This window comes from Labeo rohita, chromosome 23, assembly GCF_022985175.1.
Source record: "Labeo rohita strain BAU-BD-2019 chromosome 23, IGBB_LRoh.1.0, whole genome shotgun sequence".
Lineage (NCBI taxonomy): Eukaryota > Metazoa > Chordata > Actinopteri > Cypriniformes > Cyprinidae > Labeo > Labeo rohita.
In genome coordinates this window covers 459,045-473,418 of record NC_066891.1, presented here as the reverse complement: position 1 = coordinate 473,418, position 14,374 = coordinate 459,045, and the positions used below count along the sequence as shown (strand labels likewise).

The 14,374-nt window shown below is 35.7% G+C and overlaps 1 protein-coding gene across 6 annotated transcripts in view; it reads right to left on the bottom strand.

Annotated features, from left to right (window-relative positions):
* The window catches only part of cfi (complement factor I), a 74,925-nt gene extending 61,322 nt beyond the window's left edge, over nt 1-13,603 (bottom strand). For 2 of the 6 annotated variants that reach the window (XM_051096562.1, XM_051096568.1), the window contains exons 1-6: nt 13,420-13,597; nt 8,873-9,617; nt 8,316-8,466; nt 8,051-8,238; nt 7,847-7,954; nt 4,792-4,896 (exon numbers count right to left, since the gene is read on the bottom strand). In XM_051096562.1, the coding sequence (XP_050952519.1) occupies nt 4,792-4,896; nt 7,847-7,954; nt 8,051-8,238; nt 8,316-8,466; nt 8,873-9,617; nt 13,420-13,470 (1,348 nt within the window). In that variant the 5' untranslated portion in view covers nt 13,471-13,597. Of the gene's footprint in view, nt 1-4,791; nt 4,897-7,846; nt 7,955-8,050; nt 8,239-8,315; nt 8,467-8,872; nt 9,618-13,419 lie in introns of all 6 variants that reach the window. The other 4 variants (XM_051096565.1, XM_051096567.1, XM_051096563.1 and 1 more) reach the window with 3 other exon arrangements.
* Between the last annotated feature and the right edge of the window lie 771 nt (nt 13,604-14,374).

Sequence of the window (14,374 nt, the reverse complement as noted above, 5' to 3'; positions counted from 1 at the left end):
GCACATAGAGTAGCGTTAATCAGCAAACGTGAACTGGTCTGTTCCGTCATTTACTGGTTATATTTGGTAACGGCCGGCCAGCCTGTGTGGAAGCGGATCCAGTCAAAATAATGCGCCACTTTAGTGTAGACGCCAGGATAATTGGGTTCGCCGCATTTATCGCCCCAGCTCACTATTCCCCACACGTACGACAAACCAGACTTGTCTGTGCACACCAGCGGCCCTCCAGAGTCGCCCTGACACGAGTCCACCTTCCCTTCCAGGTCACCTGACACAGAGAACAGCCAATGACAGCACAGGAACAGGTCAACAAAGTCACTTTTCTTGATCACTTTTCATTAAAGCTTAACCATTAAAGGGCTGCCCAAGGGCTGCCGTGACCCGCAATGCTTTTTATTTTATAAATAAATACCCACAATTGCTTTTTATTTCAAAATGTTTTTTTTTTTTTTATTTACAGGGTTTCTTACCCAGTAATACTTTTAAAAATAAAACTTATGTATTGTGAAAAATGCTACACAAATAAACACACTTATGATACATTTGTTTAATAATATTCTGTTGGTTTTTGCAGCTTCTGACCAGTGTCTGTGTAAGCCCATTTCCACCATGGTATAAAAAAACAACAGTTGTTTTTTTATACCATGGTGATTGATACCATTGAAATTGTTTTTTGAGGAAAGCATTTCAGTATATTTCTCCATATAATAGAGTTCAATGGTGCCCCGATTTTGAACTTCCAAAATGTAGTTTAAATGCAGCTTCAAAGGCTCTAAACGATCCCACCCAAGGAAGAAGGGTCTTATCTAGCGAAATGATCTGTCATTTTTTTTTTTTGAAAAAGTAAAATTTGTGTACTTTTTAAACACAAAAGCTTGTGTAACACTAGCTCTGGGATGCGCGTCCACAACGCTACGTACTACAGAATCACGTCGAAAGGTCACACGGAACTACAGATCCAGTGTTTACAAAGCGGATGTGCAAAGACTAATGTGCAAGTGAAAGTAAGTCAAACGCTGTTTACAAACAAAAAGGTACAATGATGTCGGACGATTCTGAAGTTGTAGGAGAAAATGAGATGGAGTTTTTTTGCCATACCCTACCTTTTTGTGCCGGAGTACGCAGACGATGAACTTAGACAGAGAGAGGAGACTGCTGCGACGACACAAGTTTCTCAAGCCTCGGGCAGACCACGTTCAAACGAGACACGGTGGTGCACGTGTGGAAAATGCCAACCATTTCCAACGGTGCAGGAATCTCAATGCTGTCAAGAATGGACCATATCTATTCCACTGTCTGAAACAATCAGCAAGTCAGGTGGTGAGTCATGGTGAGTTGAGCAACAATATTCTGTAGTACGTAGCGTCGTGGACGCGCATCCCAGAGCTAGTGCTACACGAGCTTTTGTGCTTAAAAAGTATACAAATTTTAATTTTTCTGAAAAAAATGACCGATCGTTTCGCTAGACAAGACCCTTCTTCCTCGGCTGGGATCGTTTAGAGCTTTTGAAGCTGCATTTAAACTACATTTTGGAAGTTCAAACTTGGGGTCACCATTAAAGTCCATTATATGGAGAAAAATTCTGAAATGTTTTCCTCAAAAACCATATTTTCTTCACGACTGAAGAAAGACATGAACATCTTGGATGACAAGGGGGTAAGTACATTATCTACTCACCCCCTTGTCATCCAAGATGTTCATGTCTTTCTTTCTTCAGTCGATAAGAAATTGTGTTTCTTGAGGAAAGCATTCCCCAATTTTTCTCCATATAATGAACTTCAATGGTTCCCCTGATTTTGAACTTCCAAAATGTAGGTTAAAAAGTATATAAATTGTTTCGAAAATGACAGATAGTTTCACTAGATGAGACCCTTCTTCCTCGGCTGGGATCGTTTAGAGCCTTTGAAGCTGCATTTAAACTACATTTTGGAAGTTCAAACTTGGGGTCACCATTAAAGTCCATTACATGGAGAAAAATTCAGGAATGTTTTCCTCAAAAAACATAATTTCTTATCGACTGAAGACAGAAAGACATGAACATCTTGGATGACAAGGGGGTGAGTACATTATCTGTAAATTTTTGTTCTGGAAGTGGACTTCTTTAATAAGATTTCACCAATAAATAGGCAAGAATGAACTCACAAATGAGCCATCCTCAATGATCCCTGTTCTTTCCAACAACAAAGCACTTGAACACAACAAACTTCAGAAGTATAAAGTTAGAACATTCTGTCAATACAACTTGAGAGGCCGTTCATGTCCAGTTTTCAACTAGGAAACGTATAGTTCTATTTTCGATTGCATGTGAAGGCAGCATTATGTGATGTTTTATTAACAAATTTCAGGAGGAGCACGCACAGATAATTAACACGGCCAATTCATCATCAGCAATCACACTCCCTATCCAGTCAGCACGAGAGAATCCCTACAAATAACCAAAGCGGTCTTACCATCATTTTTCTCGTCTCGCAGCACCCCTCCACCACCCCAACTCCTCACCTTCAGCCCGTTCCTTCCCCGGGGGGGTGGGAGCGCTTTGGGTTCAGGCTAAAATACCTAGCTCGGACCCCTCTCCCCGGGCAGGGGCAGTGCCTCGGGCTCGGAAATGATTACCGAGCTCGGAGCCCTCTCCCGGACAGCACGCCAAATACGCATAACCTTTACTCCGTTTATTATATGCAAGTGTGAACTCGTGAAATGTTGTTTATGAACATGTACACATTAATAAACATACAGTACCTGCACACTCCATTCCAGGGAGGAAACGTTCCTTGTAAATATTATTGCAGTCGCCGATAATCGTCACATTTGCCCATTTTAGAATCGCTGCTGACATCCCCTCTTCAAACAAACAGACAGAGAAACAATAAGACCTCAACTTTAACACCACTGGAGGCCAGTTCACACAAACACCAACGTTATAAACTTGCCAGCTGAATGCAGTTGGATTTAGAAATGTCGGCACAAATTTGGCAGATTTGCAGTCAGGATGGGTTGACAAAAGTTGCTGAAAGACTTTTGAGCCAGTTAGAACATACTGTTTTTTTTATTTGTTGTGCTTTTCCGCAAATGCATGGTGCATTCTTATGTTTTATGCAATATTTATGTGACTTCCACATGAATGCAACTCTCCCTGACCAAATATAAGAATGCAAATCCAGTTCTACAAAAAAACGGTAATTCATAATTCTATTGGAACAGCAAATAAACGATTATCAAGTGGAGATTTTGACATGTAGAGCTGAACCTCTATTGCGGCCCCATCCGGAGATGGTGCAGTTGTCACTGGGCTGAAACTGTTGGGTGGACCAGGGAACGCAGACGGCTCGCACCGCGGGATTGTCCTGCATGCACTTGTCTGAAAGATTCAGCTCCTCTAGCCGGATCAAAGCGATGTCGTTCGCGTAGGTTTGTGGGTTATAGTCCTGATGGATGATGATGTTCTTCACCGGAATGCTGTCTGTCGTCGACTGCTTACGATGCTTCCTCCAGAGAGAAAACTTGACTCGAAAGGACTTCGGTTTGGCCCTAGAGACATGATCGCACATCATCAACTGTTTCTCGGTAGCGATTCGGTACAGGTTCATCAAAATGTGTGGTGATTGGTTGTACCTGACGCAGTGGGCGGCAGTCAAAACCCAGCAGCCGCCCAAATACGCCCCTCCGCAGTGGATCAAGCCTTCGTCCTGAATGGCCACCTGCCACTGTATCTGGGTCTGTTAAAGTCACACAGATGTTTTTTCTTGACATTTGTTATGACATCTATCAATACTATCAATACGCTATCAATACTTTATCTTGTCATATCATCGTATCGACTGCTGTTTCTGAAGTTTTTATTTTTCAAGACTGACCGGTAAGGCCTCTTCCCCTCCTACTAAGCGTTTCCTGCGCGTACGGGAGGTCGCATCGACCTCCGGTTTGTACACGTATTCCATATTGGGAACGCCACACTGCAGTTCCTTCTCTGCAGTCGCGCGGATTTCTTTGATCTCTAGAAAAACATGATGGAGGGAGTGTGAGCAGATGTTGATTCAGCTGTATGATTCAAAACTAAACACATCAGCCTGAATCTCTGAATCCTGTGGATTTGCTCCATACACATACTACAAATACATGGACTTTAAACTTTGACCGGATCTTGAGGGGGATCTTTCAGAGATTTGTTTGCTGAAGTGACAGACATTAGTTTTGCAGTTTCAGATGAGTTTTGCTCTTACCTGACATTGGATCAGAAAAAATATCTTTTCTCTCTTTTTTCTCGGTTTCTGTAAGGCAAAGGAAAGAACAGAAAAGAACTTATAGTGTAACAAAAGTTTTTTTTTCATTATTTTATTTAAATCTCTCGTTCTTTCATTCTTTTGTTCATTCGTTCTTATTTTTCTCTCTTGTTCTTTTTTTTAAATGCTGCTCTTTCTTTCCTTTGTTCCTTTTTTGTTTGTTCGTTTTTTTCTTGTTCTTTTCATCTTGTTCTTTTTCTGCCATTGTCTCATTTTACTTTCTTTCTCTCTTTCTTTCTTTCTTTCTTTCTTTTCTTTGGGATTCCAGCAGCAATCTAACCTCATGTTGAATCGAATTTTGTTTGGCAAACAGCTCTAAATTCATAAAAATATACATATCTCAATCACAGAAGATTCTATTCAGATGACCTGTCTGAACTGGATGTTTGATGAACCTTAAGTTTTCATGAGTGTGAATAGAAAAGAGAAGCTGTTTCTCATTTTCAAGAACTAAATCATCATTCTTTTGGTGTTTTTGAGCAGTAATGAGATCTTAAATGAATTCACTGACCTTCAAGTTCATCTTCTCCTCCCAGACAGTCCCTGATTCCATCTCTGATGGCGTAACGGGGAATACAGACGCCCGATTTACAGTGGAAACCTTTTTCACGACAGCCTTCACACAACAGAAACAGTAAAGGAAGGATTATCAGCCTGCTTCTTGCCAGCAGTGTTGAAGTCATGGATTTATACAGTGTTTTAAGACAATACGTAAAGATTGTAAAATGAAACTAAAGTTTTTTGTTATTTCATCATTTAAATGATTATTATTAACACAATATACATTTCATTACTACAACACCATTTTAGTGCCATGGTAAAAAATCTCAAATTACAAAATTAAAGTCATTATATTTTGAGAATAAAGTTGAAATGTTTGAGAATCAAGTTGAAATATTTAGAGAATAAATTCCAAATGTTTCAAGAAAAAAGTCTAAATTATGGAATAAAGTCAAAATTACAAAAATTAAATTGAAATTATGAGAATAAAGTTGAAATATTTCGAGAATCAAGATGAAATTATGAGAATGAAGTTGAAATGTTTTGAGAATAAAGCTGAAATGTTTTGAGAATAAAATTGAAAATATGAGAATAATGTTAAAATGTTTTGAGAATAAAATCGAATTTACAAGAATGAAGTCGAAATGTTTCAGGAATAAAGTTGAAATTATGAGAATAAATTCAAAATGTTTTGAGGTCGAAATATTTCGAGAATCAAGTTGAAATTATGAGAATGAAGTTGAAATGTTTCGAGAATGAAGTTGAAATGTTTCGAAATAACGAGAATGAAGTTGAAATGTTTTGAGAATAAAATTGAAATTAGAATAAAAATGAAATATTTATAATCCAAATTTCAAGAAAAAAGAAAAAGAATTACAAAAATGAAGTTGAAAATGAGAATACAGTTGAAATGTTTTGAGAATAAAATTGAAATTACAAGAATAAAGATGAAATATTTAGAGAATAAATTCCAAATGTTTCAAGAAAAAAGTCAAAATTATGGAATAAAGTCAGAATTACAAAAATGAAGTTGAAATTATGAGAATAAAGTTGAAATGTTTTGAGAATAAAGTTAAAATATTTTGAGAATCAAGTTGAAATTACAAGAATAAAGTCTAAATATTTAGAGAATAAATTCCAAATGTTTCAAGAAAAAAGTCAAAATTATGGAATAAAGTCAGAATTACAAAAATGAAGTTGAAATTATGAGAATAAAGTTGAAATGTTTTGAGAATAAAGTTAAAATATTTTGAGAATCAAGTTGAAATTACAAGAATAAAGTCTAAATATTTAGAGAATAAATTCCAAATGTTTCAAGAAAAAAAATCAAAATTATGGAATAAAGTCAGAATTACAAAAATCAAGTTGAAATTACGAGAATAAAGTTGAAATGTTTTGAGAATAAAGTTGAAATTACAAGAATTAAATTGTAGCAATTAAAAAATATTTTGAGAGTACAGCCTGTGCATGCAAATGTCCTGGATTGGCAGCACCGGGAGAAGTTTCCAGGCCACTGTAATTTATTTGAATATAATAAGCAGAAATCATAGCATGTGTTATACTCGCAGGGAAGGTTTGATTGGAAATAATATTTCACATCTTTGATTGCATTCATTAGGCCTATCTGTAGTGCGCCAGCCACACAATAATAGCAATAAGCTTTGTGCTTTTGGTACTTTTAATATAAAACAGAGTCTCACTTTCAAAATCTGTCGGTTTAATAGCAAAATACAAACAACGTGTCATGCAATAATGTGTTTTACACGCTTTTTAAAGTGACGTGACAGATCGCTGTATTTTTGTGAATCGATCGTCTTTTCGATTACAATGAGACATTAATTTCAGTAAATGACACTGTTTTCTTTGTAAAAATTCCACCACCTACTCCACAAAAACGTCTGTGGTGTCCAATCTTTCATTCCTCAAATGCATTTAATTAAAGACAACAACAAAAGGTTGAAGTGGACTATGAACTATGGACCACAGACTATGAAGAGTTATATTATAACTTTACTCTCATAATTCCTACGAATTAATTCTTGTAATTTTGACTTTTTTCTCAAAACACTTTGAATTTATCCTTGTAATTTCAACTTTATTTTCGAAACATTTTGACTTTATTCTCATAATTTTGACTTTATGCTCTAAATATTTCAACTTTAATTTTGAAACATTTTGACTTTATTTTCATAATTTTAACTTTATTCTCTAAATATTTTGACTTTATGCACTAAATATTTCAATTTTATTCTCATAATTTCAGATTTATTCTCAAAACATTTTGATTTTATTCTCATAATTTTAACTTTATTCTCTAAATATTTCGACTTTATGCTCTAAATATTTCAACTTTAATTTTGAAACATTTTGACTTTATTCTTATAATTTTAACTTTATTCTCTAAATATTTTGACTTTATGCACTAAATATTTGTAACTTTATTCTCATAATTTTGACTTCATTCTCGAAATATTTTGACTTTATGCTCTAAATATTTCAACTTTAATCTCGTAATTTCAGATTTATTCTCAAAATATTTTGACTTTATTCTCGTAATATTTCAACTTTATTTTTGAAAAATTTTGACTTTATTCTCATAATTTCTACTTTATGCTTTAAATATTTCAACTTTATTCTCGTAATTTCAGCTTTATTCTTGAAATATTTCGACTTTATTTTCCAAACATTTTGACTTTATTCTCAAAATATTTCGACTTCACTCTCGTAATATTTCAACTTTATTCTCAAAATATTCAACTTTATTCTTGTAATATTTTGACTTTACTCTCATAATTTCAACTTTATCCTCTAAATATTTTGACTTTATTCTCCTAATTTCAACTTTATTCTCGTAATATTTCGACTTTATTCTAGACTTTAATCGTGTAATCTTAGATTTTTTTTTTTTTAATGTGGCACAAAAACGCCATCGTACATTATAGTACATTTCATTAAAATAAGTAAACGCAAATAGTTTGTGCTTTCACTTACAAACAGCGACACGAAGTGAACAGCACACAGGACTGTGGAAAACAGGAAGAGGAAAGATGATGTCACAGACTCACTTTGGCAGCACATCTCGTCACTGTTGTCTCCACAGTCATCGATACCATTGCAGGGTTTTCCATGAAGTAAACACTTGCCGTTTGCACAGACGAACTTCTTACATTCACCTACGAAAAGAAAATCCATCAGTGTGAGTGAAAGAAGTGTCAATAGATTCACATTAAACATTAACATAGTGACAGAATTTGAGAATAAAACGGCACCTTTAGGTTTCTCGTAACACTTTGCGACGGCCACTTCAGCGTTTTCTGCGATTGGCTCTGGTTTATAGATCGTACACTCGGCCAATGAGAGCTCATATCCCATGCAGCGAACCCTCATACACTCATTTGGCCATTTAGTAGTTTTATCAAGAGACCCATATGTGATTTTAGACGCCTTCTCTGCTCCTCTGAGAGACAGAACAAAAGAAGCGGTCAGTGCATGTTGGGTCGAGAGAAAGGTCGTCTTGTGTTCAGGTGTGTTTACCTGTCGACTTCCAGAGGGTTTCGGCAAACGACATTTGCTGCGGCCATATTCCAGTCCTTGCCACACACCAGCTTTTTTCCCAAACTAGTTTTTATCTCCACCACTTTATGAGCGTCAGAGTCCATCAGTGTCACTTTCACATTATCCTCCGCTGAACATAAACATGTACAGACAAACAAGTGAGCACTTTATCACCTGACACTCTTAACTCTTGTATTATGTTCTGGGTCAGTTTTTTCCCCTGGAGGTTTAACATAACACAAGGGCTAAAAATACATTTCCCAATTAAACCTGGACAAGCTGTTGTTAAAAGAGAGCCCCAAAAATATTTCATTCTCTAGTCTAGTTCTTGATCGCATTTAGCCTAGAAACCAATGATCTGAACAACCTCAAAAAAGAAACATCAAGAACTTTTCTTAAACTATTAAAAGAACTATACAGTAACTCAAGAATTTGCACAGGAAAAATAGTTCATCCACTTTGTTCAATAATGTCATACTAGATCGATACTGATAACATGCAATGTTTTTGTTTTCATGCGTGCCTTCATGTCTCACCTTTGCAGGTTTGGCTGAAGTGTGAGAAAATGGGCTTCTTGGTTCTGCAGGAGATCGCGTTGGCCTGACACATGGAGTAGTACACACTTCCGTCCAGCGTACAGGCGTTTATTTGCTGCCGCGGACATTTGTACGGCATCTTACAGACGCACTGTCCTCCGATGCATCGCCTCCATGGAGGACAGAACACTTTCGAGCAAGAAAACCATGTGTAATTCTGATTCAGACACTGGGGCGACAAGAAATGCTCATCTGGTACTTTTGGTTTGGGTGTTGAATCAGGTTTGGCTGGTGTGTCGGGCTTTAGTTTTGGTGGTCTGAGATCTGGAGCTGACTCTATTTGTTTGGACTCTTGTTCAGGGGGAACCAAGAAATGCTCATCGGGTCCTTGTGGGGTTTTGGGTGTTGAATCGGGTTTGGCTGGTGTGTCGGGCTTTAGTTTTGGTGGTCTGAGATCTGGAGCTGACTCTATTTGTTTGGACTCTTGTTCAGGGGGAACCAAGAAATGCTCATCGGGTCCTTGTGGGGTTTTGGGTGTTGAATCGGGTTTGGCTTGTGTGTCAGGCTCTAGTTTTGGTGGTCTGGGTTCTAGAGCTGACACTTGTTTAGAGATTTCCTCCAAAAGGGTATCTCTTGTGTTTTCCTCCGAGACTGGAATTTTTTTATCATGCAGACCATCTCTGATTTGCTCTAAGTTTAAATCTGTTCTTTGCTCCTCAGGTGCATGTTTCTTCTTCTGCAAACTCTAATAAGATGAAATAAACTTGAATCAAATATTAAATTTACAGTACATCAAACCATTGACATATTAGTATGGCTAAATAATAATAGGACTTCTGTGGATCTTAAAACATCTTAATTAGACAAAATAAGGCTTTAAATCAGAGCAGAAAGTCGTAAATTCATAAAGTTGTGGCCACAAATGCTGCGTGCACTGCAAAACCTTGAATATCTTCCTCAGTATTTTTGTTGTTTTCCAAATCATTTACTAAATCATGATACAGTCATGGCCAAAAACACCAGCACCCTTGCAATTCTGTCAGAAAATGCAACACTTCTCTCTGAAAATTGTTCCAGTTGCAAATGTTTTGGTATTCACATGCTTATTGTTTTTGTTTGCACTGCAACAACACACACACACACACACAAAACAAAGAAGAAAAGTCAAACTTGATCAAATTTTACACAGAACTCAAAAATGGACTGGATAAAATTATTGGCACCTTGTCAAAACTGTAAGAAATAATTGCTTTTCAATTGCTTTTGTGATGCTCTTGTAATTTGTATTTAGACACACCTGTGGCAAATAACGGTGTGGACAATATAGTAATCACACTTGCAACCAGTTCAAATAGAGAAAAGGTTGACTCAACCTTTGTGCTGTGTGTCACACTGAGAATGGAGAAAAGAAAGAAGTTGTCTGTGGATTTGAGAGAAAAATTGTGGAAAAACATGGGCAATCTCAAGGCTACAAGTCCATCTCCAGAGATCTTAATGTCCCTGTGTCCACTGTGAGCAATATCATCAAGAGGTTTACAGCCCATGGCACTGTAGCGAACCTCCCTGGACGTGGACGGAAGAGCAAAATTAATGAAAAATTACAATGAAGGATCGTTCGAACGGTGGATGAAGAACCACGATTAACTTCAAAACAAATTCAAGCTGATCTGCAGACACAGAGTGCAACAGTGTCAGCTCGCACTATCCGTCACCATCTGAATGAAAACGGACGCTATGGTAGGAGACCACTGCTGACACCAAGGCATAAAAAAGCAAGACTGGAGTTTGCCAAAACTTCTGGGAGAACGTACTGTGGACAGATGAGACAAAAGTAGAGCTTTTTGGTAAAGGACATCATGGCACTGTTTACAGAAAAGAAATGAGGCCTTCAAAGAAAAGAACAGAGTCCCTACAGTCAAACATGGTGGAGGTTCACAGATGTTTTGGGGTTGCTTTGCCGCTTCTGGCACTGGATGCCTTGACTGTGTGAATGGTGTCATGAAATCTGATGATTACCAAAGAATTTTGGGGCACAACGCAGCGGCCAGTTTTAGAAAGTTATGTCTCCACCAGAGGTCATGGGTCCAGCAGGACAATGACCCGAAACACACTTCAAAAACCACCCAGAAATGGTTCTGAAATGGCCAGCAATGAGTCCAGATCTGAATCCCATAGAACACCTGTGCAGAGATCTCAAAACAGCAGTTGGGAGAAGACATCCGTCAAATCTGAATGACCTGGAGCAGTTTGCAAAAGAAGAGTGGTCCAAAATTCCAGTAGAGAGGTGTGAGAAACTCATTCATGGTTACAGGAAGCCATTGATTTCAGTTATTTTTTTCCAAAAGGGGTGCTACCAAATATTAAGTTAAGTGCCAATAATTTTGTCCAGTGCATTTTTTGGGTTCTGTGTGGAATTGTATCAGATTTGACTTTTCTTCTGTTTTTTTGTGTTGTTCCAATGCAAACAAAAAATGAATAAATAAACATGTGAGTACCAAAACAATTGCAACTGCAACAATTTTCTGAGATAAGGGTTGCATTTTCTGACAGAATTGCAAGGGTGCCGATATTTTTGGCCATTTACTGGAGATGCAAAACAAAGATATAAAGCAAATTTGAGTTTATGCTTAAAGTAAGAACAAACATCTTGTCATTGGCAAATGAAAACATTTTTTCCCCTTTAAAATAATTAGATATTTCTAGGCTCACGGGTATTTGTCCTATCATTTTTTAGATACAAAAAAAACTTTTTAGAAAACGACATCTTATTCACAACTCTTGGTTTACTGACACTTGACAATCAAGGTAAATAAAAAATAAATAAATGTATTCAAGAGTCTCGCTGCTCACCAAGGCTGCTTTTATTTGGTCAAAAACACAGTACAAACTGTATAATATTTTTGCAACTTAAAACAGCTGTTTTCTATGTGAATATCTGTTAAAGTGTAATTTATTTCTGTGATGCGCAGCTGAATCTTCAGTGTCACATGATCCTTCAGAAATCATTCTAATATGCTGATTTTAAAAATAACTTTTCAGAAAACGACATCTTATTGTGTTATTTTATGGATCTTGATTAATCAAATTAATTAAACTTTTAATTAAACTTATTAGGATTAAACTTTTAATATTTGTACTGAAAAACAACTTTTTTTGTATTTTTATTAAATTAAAAAAGATGTATAGAAGCCTGTTTCTGCCACTGAAAAAAAAGTTATTGTGACTTTTTATCTCACAATTCTGACTTGCATGGTATAAACTCACAACTGTGTATTATAAAGTCAGACGTGTGATGCATAAACTCGCAATTCTAAGAAAAAAGTCAAAATTTTGAGTTTATATCTCGCAATTCTGACTTCATTTCTCAGAATTTCGACTTGACGTTTGCAGTTGCAAGTTTATATCACACAGTTCTCAGAAAATAAGTCAGAATTGCGAGATTTAGCCAAACTCGCAATTGCAAAAGGAAAAAAAAAATCGCAAAAGAGATAAAAAGTCGCAATTACCTTTTTAATTTTTAATTCAGTGACAGAAATGGCTTCCATAGAAATGTGAATGGTAATCAATTGGAAATTGTATTTTCAAAATTTACAAAACATGACATAGTGTGTTCACTTCTGTTTATTCCTTTAAAAAAAGGTCTTTAAAACATCTTAAATTTACCTTCATAAAACTTGCCGAAACCCCGAATAAATAATAATAGTAATGTTTCTAATTTAGCTGTCTAAAAATAACTTGCGTATTACAGTTATTTTTCACTTGCTTAAGTGCTTTTGTTCTACTGCACTGTAAAAAACAATTTGTTGAGTCAACATTAAATAATTTGTAACCTGGCTGCCTTAAAATTTTAAATTATACTAATTGACAACTTAGATATTTGAGTTGAATCAACTTAAAATTTTAAGGCAGCTGGGTTACTTACCCATCTGTTCAGTTTAGCAAACACAAATATCTAAGTTGTTACTTAGTACAACTTAACATTTTAAGTTGACTAAACTTATTTGAGTTGACTGAACTTAAAATTTTAGGGCAGCAGGGTAACAAATTATTTTAGGTTACTCAACAAGTTGTGTTTTTTATTTTTTAAAGTGTGGTAGTTTGATAAACAGTAGTTTGGAAATAAGTCAGAATCAAAGATGAACGGTGAGGTGAACATAAGAAGGTGAGCTGAATTTCATCATAGTTGCAAAATACAACATATTTGGCAATATTTTCGCTACGTTGATGCAACAGATGACTTATCAAATGAAGGTGTCCACACTGAAAACGTCCTAAAAAATAAAACTCACGCTGAAGATTTCCTAGCACATTTTAATCGCACTATCACATGAAATGATATAATTACTGATTTATGAGTTCTGTTATATAAAACGTTTTATCAATATTTCTATATTGTAATCAGTGTACAGTTGATTTTTGCAAAAATAATGACTGTTTTCATGCAGGTTTCCAAGACACACTTGACTGAAAAATTGTTTTGTTTTGTCTTTCTACAGATTAATCAGTGATTCATTTCATATGATCAGATGAAGTAAACAAAAACTCACGGCCGTCTGGAAGAGAAGACATGTGAAGATGAAAACACTGAGGACCTTCATGACTCCTGCAGATCTTCCTCTGTGTTTCTGTTCTGCTCTTTGTCCTGTTAGTTCAGCTGACGCTCTTCCATCACACACACAATCAGACGGAGCAATGATTAACCGCCGATGACAGAAGACAGAAATCAGACTCAATCAGACGGCGAAGGAGGAGAAAAACACCAGTGGGAGGAGAAACGAGAGCTTCTGCCCGGAAAGGTCACAACTCTTGGTTTATTGACACTTGACAATCACGGTAAATAAAAAATAAATAAATGTATTCAAGAGTCTCGCTGCTCACCAAGGCTGCTTTTATTTGGTCAAAAACACAGTACAAACTGTATATTATTTTTGCAATTTAAAACAGCTGTTTTCTATGTGAATATCTGTTAAAGTGTAATTTATTTTTGTGATGCGCAGCTGAATCTTCAGTGTCACATGATCCTTCAGAAATCATTCTAATAAGCTGATTTGCTGCTCAACAAACATTTATGATTATTAGCAATGTTGAAAACAGTTGTGCTGCACAATATTGTTGTGGAAACCATTATAAATTTTTATTTTAGGATTCACAGATGAATAGAAAGTTCAAAAGAACATTTATTTAAAATAGAAATATTCTGTAACATTATAAATGTCTTTACTGTTACGTTTGATCAATTTAAAGGACCTCTGATCAGTAATTAATTATTAATTAATTAATTATTAATTTCTTTTAAAAAAAAAATGCTATTGACTCCAAACTTCAGTAGTGTTTTTTTTTTTTTTTTGTACTACTACTACTACTACTATTAATATTATTATTTACAATTTAAAAACCATTTTAACATAAAAAAATGACATATTTTTTCATCATATATTTTTAGATAACTTTTTTTTTTTTTTTTTTTTTTTTTTTTTTTTTACAGTTGTGAACCAGTCACAA